The sequence below is a fragment of the Galeopterus variegatus genome, unplaced genomic scaffold (genome assembly GCF_000696425.1).
Source record: "Galeopterus variegatus unplaced genomic scaffold, G_variegatus-3.0.2 Scaffold5697, whole genome shotgun sequence".
In the NCBI taxonomy this organism is placed as follows: domain Eukaryota; kingdom Metazoa; phylum Chordata; class Mammalia; order Dermoptera; family Cynocephalidae; genus Galeopterus; species Galeopterus variegatus.
Genome location: NW_007731808.1, coordinates 83,470 through 107,817, shown reverse-complemented (window position 1 = coordinate 107,817; position 24,348 = coordinate 83,470). Strand labels below are relative to the sequence as shown.

The 24,348-nt window shown below is 34.7% G+C and overlaps 2 protein-coding genes across 4 annotated transcripts in view; both read left to right on the top strand.

Moving 5' to 3' along the window:
* RAD54B (RAD54 homolog B (S. cerevisiae)) overlaps window positions 1-24,348 on the top strand; it is a 91,129-nt gene that overhangs the window by 14,818 nt on the left and 51,963 nt on the right. Inside the window, exon 3 of one of the 3 annotated variants that reach the window (XM_008589857.1) lies at window positions 18,484-18,533. The exons of 1 other annotated variant lie outside the window; for it this stretch is intronic. In XM_008589857.1, coding sequence (XP_008588079.1) covers window positions 18,484-18,533 — 50 coding nt within the window. Of the gene's footprint in view, window positions 1-13,687; window positions 14,146-18,483; window positions 18,534-24,348 lie in introns of those variants that run through there. One more of the 3 variants, XM_008589856.1, reaches the window with a different exon arrangement.
* On the top strand, window positions 13,742-19,006 carry FSBP (fibrinogen silencer binding protein). Its single transcript, XM_008589858.1, has 2 exons — window positions 13,742-14,145; window positions 18,484-19,006. Exons 1-2 carry the CDS (start codon window positions 13,772-13,774, stop codon window positions 19,004-19,006), a joined length of 897 nt encoding a protein of 298 aa, XP_008588080.1. The 5' UTR covers window positions 13,742-13,771.

The window sequence follows — 24,348 nt, the reverse complement described above, 5'->3', positions numbered from 1 at the left end:
CTTGAGATTTATTATCTTTGGGTGGTGTACTTTCTTGATTTTTCGTATTTCTGGTGTCTTTTCTTTGATGTTTATTCATTGTGGCAGGGGGTTTCACAGTCCACAGGTTTGACAGTATTGCCTGACTAAGATGTTGCTGGGGTTGCCAATTTGGTATGGCCACCTCAGTGACTACTCAGTTGGCCACTAGTGCCTTGCGCGTGTGCTTACCTCGGGTCTTGGGCCTCTCCGTGGAGCCACCTCTCTGGTCAGCTTGGACTCTGCTGGCCAAGCAGTTTCTGAAGCTGAGAAGTCCAAAGTCCATCTGGTGGTGGCAACAGTGTCCCAGGGGTAACATTAGCTGAACTCTTCTGCCCAGATGTCTAACAGCAGCCACAGTACCATTAGTAACTTTACATATCAATTAGTAACCTGTCTGTCTTTGAACCAGCAGCCTTGCTGTGTTACGATTCTTATCTTGCAACAGAGACTCAATAGCCTGGGGAAAATTTCCTGTCCTTTGCAAGGTCAATATTTGAAACTGCAAGGCTTTGGAAAACCAGGCCCTGTGAAGTACATTTGCTTTATGAATCCTCTATGCCCTCCTGACTCTCATTCAGAGAGAGGATAAATTGGGGAAAAGAGCTTTGTGAGAAATATTGTTCTTTGTGGTGGACTGCTGTAGAAGGATGTAGTATATAGAAAAGCATGGAGATGAGAGACCTATGTAGTATACACTTACCTTTTGACATCCTTTTAATTCTAGATCTAATCTACCCTGACGTAAGTTGCAAGCCTGTATGTCCCAATTAAAATATGTCCCCATTTTACCCCATCACCTTTATATTTTGAAAAATTCCCTACAGATAGAGAAGTTGAAAGAATAGTCTGATTAACTTCCTAAACTCAACAGTTACTAACATTTCGCCTCATTTTAACTTTCTCTCTCTTTGTCTTTGTATATATGTTGTTCTTTTAAAAAATAAGTAGCATGTATCATACTTCACCTCCACCTACTGTTCCTTCCAAAAATAAGTAGCAAGGAAGGATTTTCCACAAGAGCTTTCAGAGATAACATGGCCCTGCTGACAACTTGATTTTGGACTTTTGGTCTCCAGACCGTGAGAGAATAAATTCTGTTGTTTTAAGCCGCCCATTTTGTGGTAATTTTGTTACAGCAGTCTTGGAAATTAATACAGAAAGCCTTAGACCTCTGGATATTCAGAGCTATACTTTCTTTAGAAAAAGAGCAAGAAATTCTTTTCTTTCTGGTTCTTTCTCATTGTGATGAACTATAAGATGAGATCCTACTATCTTGTGTTATGTTTTTTCTATTTACCTGACTCTCCTTCACTAAACCGTGACATACAAAGGCAGGAACTTCCTCTTGTTATGTTTTAAATGAAATAGTATGGATTCAAAAATATTTTATGACTGAATGAAGGGTCTGAGAAACTTGTAGTTTTCTGTAGTTAAGTCCTGTGGCTAAGTCTTTTGGCTTCAAAGTATTTCAGAGAAGTCAAGTAGTCAAGAAGGGGCTACTGGAACACTGTAGTTTGCAGGTGAAAGAAAGTGAGTCGAGATGCTGGGTAGGGTACCGTTCAAGCTTTACTAAAGAAAGAAATCTGCTGGGCTGTACTCAAAATGAAGGACAGCCTGGGGCTGCCCTGAAAATGATGGACAGCCCCAACAATGGGTTTGCGAGAGTTTATATTAGCTTTTGGGCGCGAAATGTACAGGGGGAGGGATCATTAGGTTGATGTAACTGGGTGGAGAATTGCGCCAATGCAGAAGCCAGAAAGTTGTTTCTGTTTAAGTCAGGAGGCTTCTTGTAAAGGGAAGGGGGAGGGGCTTGGTACTGGAGAGGAAGATGAGGCCAGCGGCTATTTCGTGCTGGTGCTTATTGTGTGCACAATGTCACCGGCCACGTCCGAAATCCATCAGCAGGGTTTGGTAATATTTGAGAGATTAGTTTTCAGAAGTGTTTGAAACAAAAGTCATGATTAACAGATATGTGATGAGTGGAAACAGGTAAATGGAGGGAGTGAATGTAAGTAAATAAAGTATGTAAGTAAATAAATAAATTCGGTTGTTAAGGGAAGGAGTAGTATCTTGAGAGACGGCAGGGGAACAGAGGAATTTTTTTTGTTTTTTCTTTTTTAAAGGTAGTATGTTGTAGGCTGAGAGGAAAGAGATAGTGAAGATTGAAGAGTGGAGGATTAAAGATATAACAAAGGACTGATAAAATCTTTCTGGTGGAGAGATTAGATAAGTGTTTTTCAGATGGGCCTTAGGATCCTGGAGATTGTTGGAAATGTTCTCAGGGGTTTATTCTCAGAAAAGTTGGAATTTTTGTTTTCTTTTAAATGATATGAATAAAACTATATGTGAATATGCTAGATGTTTTTGATGGCCACCTTATAGTTGAGTGCTACTGCAGGATTTTATATCTGCAAATGAGACTAGAGGTGGGCAGAATATGTAAGTGGTATATTCTTAGAAAATGAAGCTTTCCCATAATCAAATAGGTATGGTGAAAGAATTGAGTCATCACATTCCCTATTGGAGAAAAAGCTTGTTGAACATAAAAGAACCTGTGCCAGGGCCGGCCCGGTGGCGCACTGGATAGTGCGCCGCTTGGGAAGCGCGGCGGCGCTCCCGTCCGAGGGTTCGGATCCCACATCCAGACCGGTTCCCGCTCACTGGCTGAGCGAGGCGCGGGAGCAACGCCGAAGCTTGCGATCCCGTTGCCGGTCCCCGGTCCGGTACGGGGGCAACTCTGGGGGTTGCAATCCGTTGCCGGACACGGAAAAAAAACAAAAAAAAAAAAAAAAAAAAGAACCTGTGCCAAATCTGTTGGTATCATATTTATATTGTAATTAGTTTAATTTCAGCAAAATGTCATTATCATTTTTTTAACTGAAAGTAATTTTTTTAAATTGAAAAATCATATTAAATTAACGTGATTTTTGAGATGTTCTGCGATGATGTATGTAAATATAGATTGTATAGCATAGGCCTGTGATTTGTGTAGCATGGGTAGAGTAAATTTTGTAATTTGACTTCTTCAGTGCTGTAAGGGTTTTCAAGATCCCAGAATCCTAGATATTAATTGTCTTGACTGCTTAACATCACAGAATATCAACACCAAGGACAGTGATGATGTGTGAGATTTTTAAAGGCTGTAACTGAGAATGACTCTTAGGGTTTGGATTTACCCTAGTTTTTGCCCTATTTTTATGTGGCAGATTTTTTTTCAAAGTCTCATCTTCTCCACATGTTGTGTTGTGATTATATCGAGCATAAAATTTGCCTCTTAAGATTCTCTTGGCACCATCTGTCTCTTAGATTGCCCTGCTGCCACTGGAGGCCAACCAGTTGCTTTACCTGAACAGTGAGGGCCCTACTTCTTGGTGGCCACCACTCAGCCAAGCTGATGAACTATGTTCTGGGAGGGTCTGGCTCCTCCTGCCACTTGCAATGTTGACTAAAACACCACACCACAGGCTTGGGAGTGTCACCCTGAGCATTCGTGGAGGCCAGATGATACAATCTGGAAGTGCAATATAGTTCACTTCTAGTGGGATGAACTTTGATCAGCAGGAGACAGGAGGGAACCTGTCAGATGAATTCTTCTTTTTCTTTCATGGACTGCTCTGAGGTATGGTTTCTTTTTGTAGCCTTTTAGAAGACGTTCCATGGAGAGTGCCAAGTGGATGCATTTGCCAAGTAACCTGTTGTGTCTTTTCATAGCTTGTTGTAAAATGGTAGCCAGCATTTTGCATTGCTTTACATAGCTCACTGCTTCAGTTTACTTTTTCTTCACTATTGATGCCCTGCGTATGCACTTCCCAAGTAAAGCATCAGCATTTTAATCAGACTGTTTGCCAGAGAACAGCTAAGACAAAGATTAATAGGGCATATAATTTGTATGGTTTTTTTTGGACTATATCCTAAAATACAAGAATAATTTCAGTAGTCGCATTGCTCTTTTTGCCTTAAAAATGTTCACAATTCATGGAAAAAATCACCCTTACCCCATAATTATTCCTTATTATTAAATTTAATAGATCTAATTTTCTAAATTTTAGTTTAGAAGTTTAGCTTTGTTCAAACTTTACAAATTTTTAATGGCTAAAGAGTTTAAAATGTATTAACTGCTATATTTATTTTCTTTTTAAGGATAGTTTTTGAACATTTTATTATGATAATTAAAAAAAAAGGTACATAAAAGTTGAAAGAGTTTTATATTGAACATCTATATACCCACCACCCTGAGTCCACAATGAAAATTTTACCAGATTTCCTTTATTACCTATCTAGTTATCTGTCTATTCATAAGTCTATCTCAATTTTTTTTTTTTTTTGGTCTGTTTCGTGACCAGTAAGGGGATCGCAACCCTTGGCTTGGTGTTGTCTGCACTGCGCTCAGCCAGTGAGCGCACCGGCCATTCCTATATAGGATCCGAACCCATGGCGGGAGCATCGCTGCGCTCCCAGCGCCGCACTCTCCCAAGTGCGCCACAGGGTCGGCCCTATCTTTATTTTTTTAAATGAATTCTAAAGTTGTAGATATTGGTCAGTGTTATTTTCTTCAATATAATTCATATAATTCATTAAGATTAATGTACCTAAATACATTCTCCCCATGAAAATATCTAAAATACTGCAGATAAAACTAAGCTGTTATTGATGTTAGTGATATGTTTTAAATACAGTTTTATATACTGTATATATATATCTACCTACACTTTAGTTTTTTTATTCACTAGTGTCAAAGATAAACAAAGCTGGATATTAAAGTGATAAAAAAAAAAAAGATTTTATTCAATAATTCCTAACCATAGGGGGGAAAGTTGAGCTCCATTTCGTTTTGTGCAGAGGTGACTATACCCCTTTAAAACGGAGAATGAAGGAGTAGGGAAGGGGAGCTACTGGGGGCTCAAGCAGGGTCAGGGAAGTGAAAAATTACAAAGTTGATCCTATGGTTTGAATGTTTGTGTACTCCCAAATTCGTATGTTGAAATCCTAACCCTCAAGGTGGTAGTATTAGGAGGTGGGGCCTATTGTGGAGCCTTCATGAAAGGGATTTGTGTCCTTATAAAATACGTCCAAGAGAGCTCATTTGCTCCTTCCACCATGTGAAGACACAATGAGAAGGCACTATCTAAGAAACAGGAAATGGGCCCTTACAAGACACCAGATCTTCTGGTGCCTTGATCATGGACTTCCCAGCCTCCAGAACTGTGAGAAATAAATTTCTGTTGTTTATAAGAACTGTGAGAAATAAATTTCTGTTGTTTATAAGAACTGTGAGAAATAAATTTCTGTTGTTTATAAGCCACCCAGTTTATGGTATTTTGTTATAGCAGCCTGAGCGGACTAAGACAGTTGGTCATTGCAAATGAGAATAGGCCTATTGTGTTGTCTGCTAGCTGGCAATTATTGAAATTAGGATTCTGTCTTTCCACAGAGACTATGAGACAGTGGTCCTATTCTTCCTGATGATTACATTTCAAGGTACTCCTTAAGTTGGGAAAGGTACTCCTGAGTTGTAGGAGATAGATATACAAGGGATCTTCAAAAGGTTCATGGATAGATTATATTATCTTTTAATTCTCTTTTAGGAACTTTTTGAAGTACCTTTGTATATCTCAACGGGACAGAGGAATAATGCACAATGGTAAACCCTTTTTTGTAAGTGCTCTAAGAAAAGAAGGTCAGGGGCCTATAGTCAGGTGTTGGCTAGAACAAACAGTAAATTCTTTTGATAGCCCTGAGCTTTTCTAGACAGGAACTCAAAGAAGGCTGGGTTGTCCCAGGAACCAGGGGGCCCTATGCTGCTAGAATCCATGCTCAGGTTGGCTCTTAGTGTAGGGGTTTGGACAGAGTTGGTATGTGCCTAGATTTCTTTGCAGTTCTCACTAGTATGCCTTGGATATTTTTATTCTCATTTTAGAGCAGATAGACCTTCCTCATTCTTTTCAATTGCTGCAGAGTATAGCATGGTCTATCTATATCATAGTTTGCTTAGGTTGTTCCTAGTTTTTTACTATTAAAAACAATACTGCAGTGAATATCCTTGTGCATGTGGTCTTGTGAACACACACAAGTATTTCCCAGGAATTGTCAGATCATAATTGTTTGCATTACACTTTAATATGGTTTGCGAAATTGCCTTCCAAAATGACTCTGCCATCATTAGTGTGTGAGAGAATTTATTTCCCCAACTTTTTCAACACATATTAAACTTTTTAACTTTTGCCAAGTGAATGGGTCAAAACTACTGTCATCTTTTGATTTGTTTCTCCATGACTACTTGTGAAGTTGAGTTCTTTATATATTGGATGTTTATATTTTTTCATTAAATTCTCTGTAGTCTATATCCATTTTTCTCACTGCCTTGTTTTTCTTGGTTTGTAAGAGTTAAAATTAAAAGTTCCTAATTGTTCCCCTCAGTCTCAGTCTCCTCCAGTGGTAGCTGCTATCATTAGTTTGGTGTGAATCCTAGACCAGATCTGTACACTAGAAATGTAAGTTGTGTATATAGATTTAAAAATTTTCTAGTAGTCACGTTTAAAAAGGTAAAAGGAAACAGGTGAAATTAACTTTTATAATACATTTTACTTAACTAAATATGTCTAAAACATATTTCAACATATTATTAATGTAAAAATTATTAAATATTATTCTTTCCACTAAGTTTTTGAAAGTGCATGTATATTTTACATTTATAGTGCATCTCAATTTGAATGCTTATTTTTTATTGTAAATTCTTGATTAGTGTTTAGATTTCAAAATATTTATACTTAAAAAAAAAATAGATTTGCATGCCCAAGTTTTCTAAATATATTTAGGAGTCTTCTACTAGTTGAATTTTATTTATTTATTTGTTTATTTATTAATTGAATTTTAAATTTCTGTTTATATATGATAAACCTAGTTTGTCTTTTATAGAAGGATTGATTTGAGTTGGAAGGAAAAGCTTATCAGTTTCAAAAGTATGTGCAAGTTAATTTGCTAACTCTGTCAACTTCAAATTCAAAGGAGTATTGTGCAAATTAAAAAGCAGCTCTAAATTAATCAAAATCAACAAAGTATTAAATTTTTATCATAATTTTTGTAGGCAATTTAAATAACACTCTTAATTAAAATTTTCTTTATATTGATTCACTTTAGAAAAATGTGTAATGTCACGTATTGATTTTTGTTATGAAAATGTTCACTTTAAATATAGACTCTCTTATCAATGGAGAAATGATCAAAGAAAAGTGGCTTATTTACAAAATGGAATACTATTCAGCCTTAAAATAAGAAAATCCTGTCATTTGTGACAACATGGATGAACTTGGAGGACATTATGTGAAGTGAAATAAGCCAGGCACACAAAGAGACACTGCATGATCTCATTTATATGTAGAATGTAAAAAAAGTCAGACTCGTAGAAACAGAGTAAAATGGTGGTTACCAGAGGCTGGGGAGTAGGGGTGGTGGGGAGATTTTGGTCAAAGGACACAAAATTGTAGTTATACAAGAGGAATAAGTTCAATAGATCTATTGTACATCATGGTGATTGCAGTTAATGACAATATTTGGTATATGAGGTTTGCTAAGAGAGTAGATTTTAAGTGTTTTCACCACAGAAAAAAATGATGAATATGTGAGGTAATGCATATGTTAAAGAGCCTGATTTAGCCATTCCACAGTACAAGGGTGCTTCAACAGTTGGGAAAAAAGAATTAAAAGATGATATAAATCTTTCCATGAAGTTTTTGAAGTATGCTTGTATATCCAAACATCATGTTGTATACTATAAACATATACAATTTTTACATGTCAATTAAAAAACAAAGACAGAGACAAAAACAAATTTTCTTACCTGTCTAACCAGGTCACAAATAATCTTTTCTTTTCCTTGGAGCTTCAAACTTCATTCATATGCAGTGTGATACTTGTGACAAAACCTAAATCTCTGCCATTTTTTTTTTGCCTTTAATTGTTGAATGTTTGTCAAGCATTTCTTTTGTTGCAAAAAAAATCTCGAATTGGAGTTAACAGTACAATAATTCTTGTTTTGAGAGGGGTGGGAGGCTGCTGGCTGGTAAGGGGATCTGGACCCTTGACCTTGGTGTTACAACACTGCTCTGTAACCAAGTGAGCTAACTGGCTAGCCTAGTACAATAATTCTTTAGAAAACTGTATTACTCAAGCAACAAGCACTGGCAAAGAACAAAAAAATTAATAAGTTATTCAGTTTCTTTTATCAGTTCCATAAACTAGTAATGATTCATAGCACTTGCACATCATTCCTAATGGTTTTTGTGACTATATCCATTACACTTTTCATAGTCTGCTTTAGAAAATTGAGCCCAATATTTTCATTATGTATGTGGAACTAAGCTATAAGTGATTAGTTTCTTGTTTTAAAATATCATTAAATCTGGGTTTTTGACATAACTTAATGGAGTACCCTTTGTTGTGGTAGAATCTTTTTTTTTTTGGCATCTGGATGAAATTCTTCTTTGACAGATATAAAGATTCAAAACTATGCCATGAGTTCATACATTTACGTATATATTAGGCCATGAATTGATAGTGTTTCTTTGTAAATTTGGAAATCCTTTGAGATAAAATGTAACCCAAGTATTAGTAGGGCAGTATCAATTTTATATAACACAAATCATTTAAATCTAAAGAAAAGTGGTTGTGATTTTTAAAAATTTGGATCAGTTGGGCTGGCCCCGTGGTGCACTCGGGAGAGTGCAGCGCTGGGAGTGCAGCGTCGCTCCCGCCGCGGGTTCGGATCCTATATAGGAATGGCCGGTGTGCTCACTGGCTGAGCGCGGTGCAGGCAGCACCAAGCCAAGGGTTGCGATCCCCTTACCGGTCACAAAAAAAAAAAAAAAAAAATTTGGATCAGTTGATCTTTGATGTTAGGTCTTCTACAGGCAATTGTTTGCTTAACTGATTTTTTTTTATTTTTAAAACATATCTTTTAAAATCTTTTTTCCATAGTTTTTCAATAAAATTTTCAGAACTACAATAATACTTTTTACCATCTCTCCATCTAAAAAAAATTTTTTTTTCTTTTGGTTCAACAAACCAAGATGTTTTCTAGCTGGCTAAAATTAAAAGCTCAGAACTTGTTACAAATCATTTAAAAATGTTTCTGAATATTTAATTCTGATTTGAGGTGATTAAATTTTATCAATTCTCGTTTAACTCTTTTTAAAAAAAACTTATTTATTTATTTTGGTGGCTGGTCTGTGTGGGGAATCAAAACCCTTGTCTTGGTGTTACAAGGTTGGGATCTAATCAACTGAGCTAACCAGGCAGTCCTTGTTTGACTCTTAAGAGTAAACTTCTCAAATTTACTATGCATTTGTTGACAGTGTCTCCTAATATTGTCTAGTTTATTATCTTTAAAATTTTTTATGCAATAAATAGCTATTCTAGTTCTGCTGTAGCAAATTGCATTTGGTGTTTGTCATGAAATTTGTGGTGTACCTTATTCCAGTCTCTTTTTTTCAAACTATTCTAGTAGGAGTACTAGCTTCTCCATCTCTACTTAATTCTGCATCAGTAGTATACCTTCTTTTTAAGTTACAAAATTATTTATTCTAATTTTTAAGCTAGAAAGATAATTTGATTATAATATAATTTAAAAAATAATCTTTCATATTAATAATTACAGTTTATATAGGGTATCACTAATTGGTGCTATTTACATAAAATATTGAAATAAATTCATTACAATATTACATCAGTGCATAAAAATTATTCAAACTGGATCATTTTGTTAAGATTCCTTATATTGGTGATATATTTATGTGTAATGTCAAAGAAAAATTACAATGGGCGTGTCAAACAAGTGAGAAACACTTTATTCAAGACTCTTGCAATAGGGGAGAGAGATTGAACTCAACTCCCAATACAACAGGGATTTATTTTATAGCCAATTTGCAGGGTAAGGGGGCTAGTACATGAAAAATAACAAATGGAACTTGCTTAGATATCAAAGGTAGGTGGGAAGAGGCACTTGATTAGATAGCAAGGGTGGGAGGATTTTTGATAAACTGGCTTAGCAGGATTCTTGATAAAACTGGCCTTAGCAGGCCAAGGGTAAGGCCTAGTTGAGAAGAGGGCTCAGAGGAGCCTGACTAAAGTTTGGTCAAGGAGAGAGTCCTTGTCAATAATATTAGAAACAATAGTATTGTTAAATAAAATTATGGGAGGCCATAACAGACTAGACCAAACCAAAATGGAGTCATTCATGCCAAATTCCACATAATAAACTAAAGCTTTAAGGAAGCATATGAACCAAGCGGGATTCCTCATCTGCTGCCCGAATGACTAAGAAATTGCTCATGCCAAAATTTGCAGTGTTAAAGATTAGCATTTATTTTGATGGCCATTCAGAGGAGCCCGTGGGAGCTAAAGGAGCTTTAAGACCCAGGACTCCCCAATAGTTTAGAATCATAAGCATTTATAGAGCACAATCATGAGTGGGGGGTCCCAGTAGTCATGTGGGGAGCTGACTGGCTCGTGGTGAAGTTAGCGTAACTATTCCTGGCATCTTGATGGATTTTTTCCATGGTGTCTTTAGGGTCCAGAGTGTGTGTGCTTCAGAGCAGGTTTGTAATTGCAAGTGGTCTGCAGAAATAACTCCAGGTTGATATTATAGATGTTTATCTTAAGCCATAAGGCATTCAGTTAAGGAATCAACATTCTGACCTTTAAATCAAGTCTTAGTCTAAGAAACAAACATCCTGATGTCCAAATCAAGTCTTAGCCTAAGTAAGTTTATGTTTAGTCAACTCTACTCTTATTATTATTACTCATAGGAATCCAGCCCTTACTGCCTGATCAAGCAGTTTTTCTTTAGCTATATTTCCCTTCCCCGAGCTGAGGCCCACTCTGTCAGGGGAAATCAGTGGTTCCCCCCACCCCTGCCATTTCAATTCCAAAACAGACCATTTTATTTCTGAAAACAGGAGATTCCAGTCTAGCTGAGTCAGCGTAATAAGGAAGTCCCCTCTTTCTTTTAACCCTTCTAAAAAAGTAACCTGAATAACCTGATGTTAACCAATCAGTTTTTTTTTCTATTCTGTTTTCTTATTTCCACCTTACAAAACCTACTGTTTTGCTGTTGCCTGGTGGGAGCTTTCATTCTATTTTGTAGAATGGAGGCCGCCTCCATTTTTGAATCGCAAATAAAAGCCAATTAAGATCTTTAAATTTGCTGTAATTTTGTCTTTTGACAGTATCATATGTGGTGAAAATGTTAAGGTAAAATGTAATCCTACCAAAATAATAAAAGTTGTGTTTAAAGGACAAATATGCTGCTTCAGTTTAAAGATTTTGTTTAATTAAAATTCAATAAATTTAAAATTCATTTCCTCAGTTCCATTAGCCACATTTAAAATGCTCAGTAGCCACATGGGGCTCATGGCTACTGTATTGGATAGCAGGGTTCTAGACCTTTTTGGAGTACATTTTCATACATATATTTGTACCTACATTTTCAGCAACATATATAACATTCTGTACTCATAGAAATATTTGGTTTCGGGTGTTTTTGTAAGTATAATGGGGTTATTTTGTATATATTTTTGTTTTACTTGCTCTTTTTACTTACCGTATGTTTTGGAGTTTGTTCTAGGCCAATATTTAGAAATATGCCTCTTTTATTTTAATGCTGCTTGGAATAGACCATAGTATGGATGTACTCTGATTTTAATTAGTCCCCGACTGATAAACTTTTAGATTATTTCAAAGACTAAGTAACTACATAGAATGCTTCATTGCTCCTTGTGTGTATTTGAGTATTTTTCTGAGATAGATTCTGAGAAGTAATATTACCACAATTTTAGAAGGTTTTTTACTCATGTAAAATATTAGTATATACTCCCAGATCACCATCCAGAGTGCATTTTACATTCCCATCAACAATACGGAAGAGTACTCTTTCCCTTGCACCTTCATCCACTTTTGACCTTTTTAATCTTTAAAAATTTTGCCAATCTGTGATGAAAATAATTTTTGGTATACATTTCCCTGATAATTAGTGAGATTTAACATTTTTTTATATTTTTATTAGTATTTCACTTTCTAACACAATGTATTTGTACAAAAATAACAAAATAATTGTCTAAATAAAGTATATATCATGTGTTCTTGCTTTCCTTGGTTCTCTTATTTTAAAAGCTCAGAAAAAGCTAGAAAGACTTTGACTACCTGTGGTCTAGTTGTTGGGGCTGGAGAGTTTTCAATTTGCATTTCTATTTTAAAGATTTGCATGACTATTAGTGTTCTATAATTTACAGAGCTGTAAAACTACTCAAGACAATGAAACGCAAGGACTGTCATAGAATCAAATTACACAGTAGGGTATGCCAGACAACACCTAGCATTTCATATGACACCCAGCATCTTTCACTTTTTTTCTGATAGATAATACATTTAAAGCTACTAGCACATTTTCCGGCTCATAATGAGAACTCAGTAAATTTAATTTGCTTCTCTTCCATTAAAAGAATGAAAAACAAGGTATAGAGAATGTATAGCATTTCTGTGGAACTACAGTTCCCTGGATAGGGACTGTATCTAGATTCACCTTTGTTTTTCTTGGGCCTTACACAGTGTTTGGGGGCATTTTTATAGGTATTCAGTAATTGTTTGATTGAATGGGTACAGTGTTCAAATATGTTCTAATTCATTCTGCTATCTGGGAAACCATATATATCATGAGAAAATAGGCTTGTTTTGCTTACATTATTATTTATCATATGTTTTCAGACTGAGATTAGAAAATATATTCTAAGCACTGAAACTGGTGGCCTTGCAAATGGCAAGGCTAGCTGTTACATTTCATAGTCCAAATTGTGTGAATATAGCAAAATAAAAAATTCTGCTCTATTACAATAGCAAATTCAACTTGGTTGTGTGAAGTCTTAAGACGTGATTATGCTGTTTCTCACTGTGAATAGTGATCTTTTTTTACACATGATAAAGCAGGATAGCATAGTCGCATAAATTACAGCTAGAATAATCCATTGCTTTAAAAACATAATTTTTATCAGCTTTTTAGATTTAGTGTTCAACAAAAATTTCTTCTTAAATAATTGAAAATAAAACATGCAGGGGCTAATGTAGAATGTAAAATGAAGGGGAAGCTTAGCTTTACTGTGGAGTCTGAGTTTGGGTGTAACCTAACTAGCTAGAGGATATGCAATTTCTGATTGACAGCAGGACCAGCATTATGCAGATTTTGTAAGGGAGAACACTCAGCTCAGAAACAGTGATTAGGGGGCTCTGTTAGGAATCACATTCACCACTCATATCTTTTAGTAAACAAATAGCACAAAGCAGTTCCTCTTTTGTTTTTATTAAAGTGATACTGCAATGCAGTTTCAGTCTATCAGCTAGCCATACATTTGTGGAAGTTCGATATTCTCACTAAATTAGCTAAATTTTAGCTGTGTTTCATGCTTATCTCAAGACCTTTGTGTATTAAATCCTATCTCGAGCTGTTCTCTTTAGTGTGTTTTGCTAGTGCCTTCCTGTCTTCTTCAGTGAGAAGCTTTATGTAGGTCAGGCTTGGCTTAAGCAGATTTCCTGAACCTGCGTCAGCTTAAGCTGGAGGAATTTTAATAAACCCTCCCCTGTAGGCGTGGGCCTAAATGAGGCTAGCCTAGTTAAGCCTGATCTTTTTCTGTTTGTGAAAAGAGCTGAGCAGAGCTGAAGGCTGCATGGTGGTTTCAGAAACTGCCTACTTAATTTGAAAAGAACAATGGTAGGAAAGGCTAGATCTTCCAATTTTACCTTATCTGAAAAGCTTGATTTGCTAAAGCTTGTGAAGCCATATGTGAAAATTCTCGAAGAACACACTAATAAACATTCAGTAATAGTAGAAAAGAATAGATGTTGGGATATCATAGCAGTTAACTATAATGCAATTGGAGTAGACCGCCCTCCTCGAACAGCGCAGGGCCTACGCACCCTTTACAAAAGGCTAAAAGAATATGCCAAACAGGAGCTATTGCAGCAAAAAGAGACCCAATCAGATTTTAAAAGCAATATTTCTGAGCCAACCAAGAAAGTTATGGAGATGATTCCCCAGATTTCCAGTTTTTGCCTGATAAGAGACAGGAACCACATACAAAGGTAAGCTTTATTTTATTTTATTGTGGAAAATTATGGCGCCTCCTATCTATTGGGCTTTGGCTTAGTTGTGATAGAGAAATGCATAGTAAGCATCCCCACAACGGGAGCAATGAATAGTGTCTTTGTTTTGCATTCTTGAAAAAAGAAAAGTGAGGCTATAAGGAATTTTTCTGCTGCATTTGATTTAAGCCACTTTTTATTGTCTCCCCTTCCCCTTATGTCTTCAGTTTCTAAAAAGTAAGGGTTAGGGAGGAACAAATGGGATGAAATTTGTGACATCACTTTATAAACTTTTTGAGCTTTATAATTAAATTATTCAATTTGCTTTTGAGAGATATCTTTCTTATTTCAAGATTACATTTCATTGGAATTTTTAATTTTATGTAAAATTTATATAAAGTTAGCAGTTTCAAGAGGAAACCTTTGCTTTTTTATGAATTGTCACTGTCTACACTTATTGAATAAGCATTGAATTAACAATTAGAACTAAGATCAATGATTAAGTGAAGTTATTAATGACATGATTGTGTATATGAAGACAGTCTAAATTATTTTTCTAACATATTTAAAATAAATGAGATGATTAAAGGGAGTTTATGCCAAATTAGGGATTCAGATTACTTAATAAAATTAGAAGTTGTTTTTATTCACTAATGGTCTAGTTTCACTTTGATCTTTGATCATACAAAAAAGGATAAGCTTTCTCATACTTCTTTGTAAGGATATTAAGCTATGAATTTTAAAATAGTATACCTATAAGAGCAACTGGGTTCTTTTATAAACAGTTTATTGGCTAAATTTGTGCTCTATATAACTATTTGTCTAGGAATCTTCAAAACTGTTATCTTGCCACTAATTCAAATTTTAACCCCAGGCAAAAGATAAAAATGGCAGCTGTATTCTTCTGAACCATTTAGGGTAATTTAAACAAATTGTAAACTCCTTGTTAGTTGGGGTCTTTCAAACATAGTTTACACAATGTGCTTTTTCTATTGGTGGAAGAGGCATTATATAAGGAAAATTATTGATTACCTGTGAAATTCCTTTGAAGTCAGGAGAGAAACAGAGAATAAAACTTTTTAACCAAGTGTATCTGTTATTTTGGTAATTTACTAGGAAAATATTGAGCCTACCTTCTTACCACATACTGCTTATTTCTACTTGATAGCACAGTAAAAAAAAAATGTCACCAGTGGGAATCAGGACATGGATACACTGTGAATTAATTCTTGGGGCCCCTGGTTAAAATGTTTACTGTGATAACAAATGATGACATTCTAATATGTTGGATGTCCTAAAAACTCCACAGTCAAATTGTTTTATGCCATGATATTTATTTTAAAAATTACACCCCTAGAACAATAGAAAAAATAGGCTTTTGCATTATAGGTATATAAAACTGTACCTTTTGGGTAGTATAAGTTTTCGTAATTTGAAAACTACATGTAGAAACTGTAGTTTTAGTTAGTTGTATAAAATATATTAAAAAATATAGTGAGTATAGAAGAGAAATATAAATATATAAGTATCTGTTTACATTTTGACTATTTGTGTGTGTGTACATACAGCATACACACACATACACACAGAATCTTTTGGTACATCAGTATTTCTCTGGTAAAAGTGATTTAATTGATTTATGAATTTTTATACGTACTGTTTAAATAATAACCAGATTTTCAGATTTTAAAGGGAAGACTATAAGAAACATACCACTTCAATTCTTACTTATGTTAGTGTATCAACACCGACATCTTCTTTATATTAGCTTATTCATTTAATATATTTATATATTTAGTGGGCTTATACTTATTTGGTTGACATCATCTTGAATCTTAATGATAATCTCAGAAGTTTATAATTAATCTATGATCTTAATGCTTCTACATAAATATGCCCGTTAATCTCACCAAACTCTCCCTTCTTAATAAGGAAAATAATACTGCTTTGTATTACTTAATGTATTTAAAAATATATACTTATTTTGTAAGGCTATTTATTTCTACACTTCACACTGATTTATGTCTTTATTTTTATAAACTCTCTCTAATAACAGATTAAACTGTATATTTTGTAACCTATTGAACCTCAAAGTTCAGATTCATAAATTTTAGAAGTCCTACTCTATCATTTTTGTGACCTTCTCTAAAGCTTTTTAAAAAAATTTGTCTTGTAATGTTTTAACTAAAATGGAATATTCCAGATATAAGGCATATTTTTAATTTACAGGGGAATATAATGTCTATGTTTATACTCTATTATGCATACTAATTTGGAAGAATAATTATGTGGATTTTTAAGAATTTAATCTGAATCTAGTTTTAACTTTTTCCTATTCTAGGTTTTAGTAGAGATGTTAATAGAAGCAAATATTGCCAGTTTGAATTACATTTATAGTCCAGTTTTATTTTTGGAAATCATAAAATGACAAAAAAAGACAGAAACAAAAATGATGGAATTTATATAATCTACAAATTGATTTTTCATTATATATGAATACATATATAAAGTGTTTCATTTGTATTTCTTGGACACATATCTACTATTTCTGGCAATTTTAATGCCATTAGTAAGTGACATGGGAAGTTTTAATTTTTTTTCTTACATTCTACTTGAACTTGTTACAGCATTTTAATCATTCATGTAGAATGGATTCTTGACCATGTTACTTATTTATCGTTTGTAAAATGTTCTCTGAATAATGTTCAATAACATATTTCCATTAATGTTCCAATAACCTCTTTTCCCTCTATAACTTATGTATTTATCAGGGGTTTTTTTTTTTTTATTTTGAGGCTGGCTGGTACAGGGATCTGAACCTTTGACCTTGGTGTTATAACACTGTGCTTTAACCATCTGAGCTAACTGGCTAGCCTCCCCTTTATAACTTTGATTTTTGAGTTAGTCAGAAGCATGATTTAGAAAAAAATGCCTCAAGAGACAATATTATATTCTTTTTTTTGTTTGTTTTTTATTTTGTTTTGGCAGCTGGCCAGTATGGGGATCTGAACCCTTGATCTTGCTGTTGTAAGACCACGCTCTAACCAACTGAGCTAAGTAGATAGTCCTGTTCTATATGCTCAGTTAACATCTTCATGTTATACATGAAATTATTTTTAAAAAACAGAATTTTATGGTACATTGTGTTTATAATGTCATGACAAATAGTTTTATGTCAAAGTTTAAATTATGCTCAAACTGTAATTGAGTTTATCAGGAATGCATATTTTATAGAAATTATGTATAAATTTAGTAAACCTTCAATATATAGACCACTTAAAAACATTTCATTAAGAAAATCATTTTATTTGTTCATTTATTCAGTCATTCATTCAACATATAATGAGCACCTGCTATCAAGTGCTAGGTATACAGTGGTGAGAAAAACCCTTGCTCTTGTGAACTTTACCTGACCAATGACTGAAACACTTTAAGAGCAACTGAGTCATATGGGTCAGGAAGGGAAAAGGGAAATGCCATTTCATCTGAAATAGGAAAGTTAAGATAACTTCCTGATAGCTGGACATATACCCCAAGCCATACAAAAATGTTTTTATTTCCTTTGGGCAAATGCAGAAATAAGTACCTCTCATAGATGACCTTCCACTGTCCTATGAGAAGTCATGGGCCTTGGACCAGCCTGTGGCTCACTCGGGAGAGTGCGGTGCTGATAGCACCAGGGCCGTGGGTTCGGATCCCATATAGGGATGGCCGGTTCGCTCACTGGCTGAGCGTGGTACTGACAACACCAAGTCAAGGGTTAAGATCCCCTTACCGGTCATCTTTAAAAAAAAAAAAAAAAAAAAAGAAGAAGTCATGGGCCTTGGTGGTTTTCAGATTGGTTCAGGAGAGCAGAAGCAAGAGGTCTAGGACCAAGCTATGGGAATAGCAAGGTTGAGGATGCATTAAATGGCTCTTTAGACCATTTAAGAGCTTCAGAGTTCAGATTAGGGACAATTGTTATTTCTTTGAGAGCATTAAAAATGACTTTTATTTCTTATTTACTTCATTGGCCTTGTGTAATATTTGTATTTTCCTGCCCTTTTATGAGCCCAATTTAAAAGTTAAGGATGGAAGAGACCTTTATGTACATGTATGAGGGGCCTTCAAAAAGTTTGTGGAAAAATTTGTATTTTAATTCTGTTTTTTCACAGACTTTTTGAAATCCCAATTTTAGTCACTTCAATTTGTTATTCCAAGGGTTAAAATTTGTTTCATGATTTTCTTTATAGTTTTAAAGCTTTATAATTTATTATATATTAAATATGAAATTATGGTATAAATAAGCTCTTGTCTTCATTTGATTTACATTCTATAATGCTTTTTTGTGTGCTGTAGTGCAAACTTGGATGAGGAGGCACAGGCTGGTACCAGTTCACTACAGGTAATGTTGGATCACCATCCTGTTGCTATTACAGTGGAGGTGAAGCAAGAAGACATTAAACCGCCTCCTCCACTGGTTTTAAATTCTCAACAGAGTGATACTTTAGAGCAAAGAGAAGAACATGAATTAGTACATGTTATGGAAAGATCTTTGTCGCCATCACTTTCCTCTGTTGATGTAAGAATGACATCGTCTCCATCTTCTATTCCAAGGAGAGATGATTTTTTTCGGCATGAGAGTGGAGAACACTTTAGGTCACTTTTAGGATATGATCCTCAGATCCTGCAAATGTTGAAAGAGGAGCATCAGATTATTTTAGAAAATCAAAAAAATTTTGGATTATATGTTCAGGAGAAGAGGGATGGATTGAAAAGAAGGCAGCAGCTAGAGGAAGAGCTACTAAGAGCAAAAATTGAAGTGGAGAAGCTGAAAGCAATTCGCTTACGGCATGATCTACCTGAATATAATAGTCTCTAAGATTTTTTTTTCAACTTGCAATTTGATCATTTTTATTTTGGCCAAATTACTAATTTGGGACTATCCTGAAGCAGCATACGTTTTTGAAAAATGTTGTTAATCTCTATTATGGAAAAACATTTTTGACATGATTTTCTAATTATTTAATTTTCTTTTGAGATATTACAACTTACTGATTGGTTGGCATGGTTATGTTTTTTCATTATCTCCTCCCAATTTTTTTCCTATGAAGTTTAATTGTTGGCCTTACAGAAGATGTTTTATTTTGATCGTTAAAATATATATAAATACGTATACAAACATGTATATTCTTTCAGCATTTTTAATTAGAACTCTGAAAGCTATAGTTAAAGGTTTTTAAGTCAGGTTAAGTTAGAAGTTATACTGAAATAATAACAAAAAGCTTGTCTGTCTAACATTGATGTTTATACTTTCATCTTTTGAAGAAATAATTCCTAGGATTTTAGAGATGGAAGATATTTGGAGAACACCTTTTCCCACCTCTTTAATCTAGAGGTAAAGAAACTGAGGTCCAGGAGGAACTCAGTGACTTACTGAAGGTAACAAAGCTATTTATGACAGAGCAAGGATTAGCATTCAATTTTTCTTTGTGTAATTTCTCCCCCTGCTCTTCCATAGAAGTGAAAATTCACTAAAATATTCTCCAGATTTGAAATTAAAAGCATTTATTTCATTAAAATTACCTTAAAAAATGTTTAGGTTATGAAATTAGGGAAATTGTATCAATTACCTCTATTCCCCCCCACCCTTTTTTTTGTCCAGCAAAATGAGATAAGATATTCGATTGAAGCTATTATATATTTTGGCTATGGGATTTAAAGATAATGTCTTAATTTGTTTTAAATGTCTTACTCTGAAAAATATTTATTTCTCAGTAAAAATCAGAATGAACAAATTAAAATTTTATTTAGAATAAAATAGCGAAAAAGTGTTTATTATTTATGATATAATCTGTAGTCATGTTTTTTGTAAATATTGTTATTTTAGTACTTGTGGAAATAAATAAAACCTCAATTCTTAAAGCACACATTAAATTTATGTTAATCTTTAATATGTATATTACTTAAGGATTTCTATTTTTGCTGGGGTTTTATTGAGGAGGGATTTTTAAGCCATGCTGTAGGATGAGAAAGAGAATTTCAGCAATATATGGGAGAAAGGGTGTTTCAAGTCAGAGTGAGCAGCTTGAAGAATGGGAGAAAGTGGATCAGGGTGTGCAAGCACAAATTCAGTACTAAGCCAGGTGACTTTAAGTGAGAATAGAGAGAGCCAGTTCGGGCTGTCATAACCTGGACAAGGACATCTCCCTGGACTAAATGGGGTAGTTGCTGGTTAGCTCCAGCAGAATTTTTACATGCAGGAATAAGCCAGAAATCTCCATTTTAATGTGAAAATTTCCAATTTTAAAATGTTTGCAAATAATTCCAAATGCTTTTAAAATGCTATATGGACAATGTATGAGTGGGCCTCATTCAGCCATTGGTCTTCCAGTTTGTGGCCTTTGGAGCAGAGCAGTGGTTCTGCAAGTGTGGGTCCTGACCAGCAGCATTAGCATCACTTGAGGACTTGTTAAAAATGTAAATCCAATTGAATCAGAAACTCTAGGAGTGTGGTCTGGCATACTACATTCTAAAAAGTTTTTGTTGAAAAGAAGAGTGAGTAAAGGTGAACTGATGGATATCAATTTGGATGTTGCTGGGTGCCAGATCATGGATTACATTAAATGCTGTTTTTAAGGAGTCAGACTTAATGTACAATCGGAAGCCGTTGAAGGCTTTCAGTTTGGGGAATGGTTTGATTAGAGCTGTGATTTAGGAAGAATGCTATAAGAGCATTTAGGGGCAGGCATTGTAGTGAGAGGAAATTAAATCAGAAATTTAGGTTATGGCTATAGATATGGAAAAAGTAAGCAAAACGAACTCTTAAGGTTCTATTTTAGCTTTTTGACTGCTTAACTTCATTGGCTGAATTAAGAGGAAGGCATTTTATACCTGCTGTTAGAGTTAAATTTTTTATTATAATAATGTCTTGAATATATATGATATATCCTTTTGACAATTTTATCTTCTCTTTTAAATCTGTGCTATGACTTTGAGTCTAATGAATCTTTTAATTCTAATTTGAGGTAATGTTTTTACAATATAATTCCAGGAAATACATTTTTATAGTAGTAAGCTTTAACTTTTTCAAATTATTGAGTGCAAATTACTATGAAGTGTAATTCATATTACAATTTCAGCATGCTCTACTCAGAATTGATAATGAATGTTTAATTTGAATGTTGACTTTGTACAGCAAAATCAGAGTTTTCCCGTGTGTTGTATGAAACATTAATTCTGTGAGATGTTTCTAGGAGAGTTGTGTGTTCAAAAAAGTGCAACGTACATCTCTTTTGGTGGTTACGTTCTAAAACCAGTGTGGAAGGTAAAAAATTATGTATGTACAAAATTACCCTTGAAATTCCTTTGCTGCCTATAAAATAACGTAAACACAGTCTATACAATCATATTTTCCCCAGCGTTTTTCAAAATTGCTGTTTCTTTGTGTCAGGTGACATAATTTGTTAGCATATAGAGGTTGTGTAAAATAGGAGTCCTTATTTGCACATTTTTAAACATAAGAATTACACTTATTGCGGTGAGTTTACTGCAGCAATTTTTCTGAGTCAATCTTGTTTAGTTTTATTTGGAAAAGTTTAAATTCATATAATTTTGCTCCATTGTCTAATTGCCCCCCCCCCCCCCCCCCATTATTGCGGTGAGTTTACTGCAGCAATTTTTCTGAGTCAATCTTGTTTAGTTTTATTTGGAAAAGTTTAAATTCATATAATTTTGCTCCATTGTCTAATTGCCCCCCCCCCCCATGCAACCATGATTAGCATAGTACAGTTGATTGGAATTCTGTATAGAAAATTACTTATTTGACCATAGAACCCTTTTGGGAGGCTGTTTATTATCTGGCAGAGTATCTTGGAATTGTGAGCTAAACATTTTTCTTTTTTTGTCTTTTTGATATTGAGACTTTTTTGAGTTTGGGGACTACTTTACCAACTTACATTAGCTGTTTTTGCTGAGAACAAGTTTCACTAAGGCAAATGTAGAGAAGGGAATTCTGCTAGTACCAGTGGAATATACTCAGAAGCACCAGACATCCTGCGTGCCATAGAGGACTGTTTGGGGCCATGAGTTTTACCTACAAAATGTAATGGTGAGAAAACATAGAGAAGAGTGATTTTATTTTTATTTTTATTTTTTTTGGTCTTTTGTCTTTTTTCCGTGTCTGGCAACGGATCGCAACCCTCAGTGTTGCCCCCGTACCGGACCGGGGACCGGCAACGGGATTGCAAGCCTCGGTGTTGCTCCCGCGCCTCGCTCAGCCAGTGAGCGGGAGCCGGTCTGTATGTGGGATCCAAACCCTCGGACGGGAGCGCCGCCGCGCTTCCCAAGCGGCGCACTATCCAGTGCGCCACCGGGCCGGCCCTTTATTTTTATTTTTATTTTTTTCCCTTTTTGTCTTTTTTTTTACTGACCGGTATCGGGATTGCAACCCTCGGTGTCGCACCCGTACTGGGGACCCGCAACGGGATCGCAATGGGTGTTGCGCCCGCACCACGCTCAGCCAGTGAGCTGGAACCGGTCTCCACATGGGATCCGAACCCTCAGCGGGAGTGCCGCCGCGCTCCCAAGCGGCACACTCTCCAGTGCGCCACCGGGCCGGCCCGAGTGATTTTATTTTTAAAACGTAGACTTGATTCTGTAGAAATATATTAAAATTGAAAAATATACTAAGTCAAAAGATCCTTTCATCCAAAGATTAGTAATTTAGATAGTGGATTAGGTTATTTTTGTCACCTTCCTGTCTTTCTCTTATCCATATGAACCTAAGTGGATATGTTATTATTACAACTTATGATTTTCTAAACTAAGTATGATTTATAATGGCATTCTGGGAAGAGTTGATGAAACTCTTTTATGTCTTGACAAATGCCAGATTTTTTTTTTTTTCTTTTTGTCTTTTTTCGTGTCCGGCAATGGACCGTAACCCTCAGTGTCGCGCCCGTACCGGACCGGGACCGGCAACGGGATCGCAACCCTCGGTGCTGCACCCACCCCTCGCTCAGCCAGTGAGCGGGAACTGGTCTGTATGTGGGATCCGAACCCTCGGCGGGAGCGCCTCCACGCTCCCAAGCGGCGTACTGTAGCAGTGCGCCACCGGGCCGGCCCTAAATGCCAGATTTTTTAAAGCAGTCAAATTAGATACTTTTCTTTTTTGTATAATGAGACATCAGCTTGGTGTTATTTCATATTTGAGTCATTCTACCTTGTTCTATCTTATGTGAAAATATTTAAAATTTGAGTTTATTTTCCATGTGCCTTCTTTAGTGTAATGTCAAATTTTAAATAGACATGTTTAAATAACTTAAAAGTATAATAAACTGTATTTATTAAATATATATTGTTGATGATGATGGTTAGATGCTTTGTTAATACATGTTCTTTTGAATATAATATAATACATTGTACTCATTTGTGTACTTTTTGAAAGACAGAGAACTCCAGTACTACAGAGTTAAAATTTTTTGATGTGGCTTAATTGAAATAAACTTATTTAGATGATTGTGTTATAATAGATGCCAAATGTTCCATATCTCAATATTATAATTAATTTCTTTTTTCAAATGTTAAAATCCATAAATTCTCAAAATCAAGTATTTCACGGTGAATTTGATTTTACATACTTAGAAATAATTAAATGAAATATGGTTGTTTACTTAACAAATACAAAAGAGTAAGTTCTTAAAATGTGCAATCTGATTAAACATTGAATCATGCTAAATCTTTGTATATAATTTTGAGAAATTGTTCAGTACATTTTTATATATCTTTAAAATTATTTGATTAAAACTAGAAGCTATAATTCAAATATGTATTATTTATTTTTAGTTTTTAATTGCTTTGTGAATAGTGGAAAGCAAAATGAATAAATAAAAATAAAAATACCGCTGAACTCAGCCCAATCTAACTAAAATGGATATATCATTAGAATTATACTTTGTTAGTAGATCTTTTGTGTTTTAATGTATATGTGAATTCACCTCAGTTACAAAGATTCCCCCCTCCCAACATTTTATTAAGAAACCCTTAAAACATGCAGAAAATGTTGAAAGAATTTTATAGTAAATATTCATTTGTCTACCACTTAGATTCTGTAGTTAATGTTTTGCTGTATTTGTCACATATTTATACATTTATCCATCAACTCTTTTTTTTTTTTTTTTTTTTTTTTTTTTTTTTTTTTTTTTTTTTTTTTTTTTTTTAAAA

Bases quoted from the DNA above. Each gene is read 5' to 3' on its own strand.
- FSBP (XM_008589858.1), top strand. From the start codon at position 13,772: ATGGTAGGAAAGGCTAGATCTTCCAATTTTACCTTATCTGAAAAGCTT. The intron at 14,146-18,483 runs GTAAGCTTTATT...TGTGTGCTGTAG, and splicing joins GACAGGAACCACATACAAAG to TGCAAACTTGGATGAGGAGG.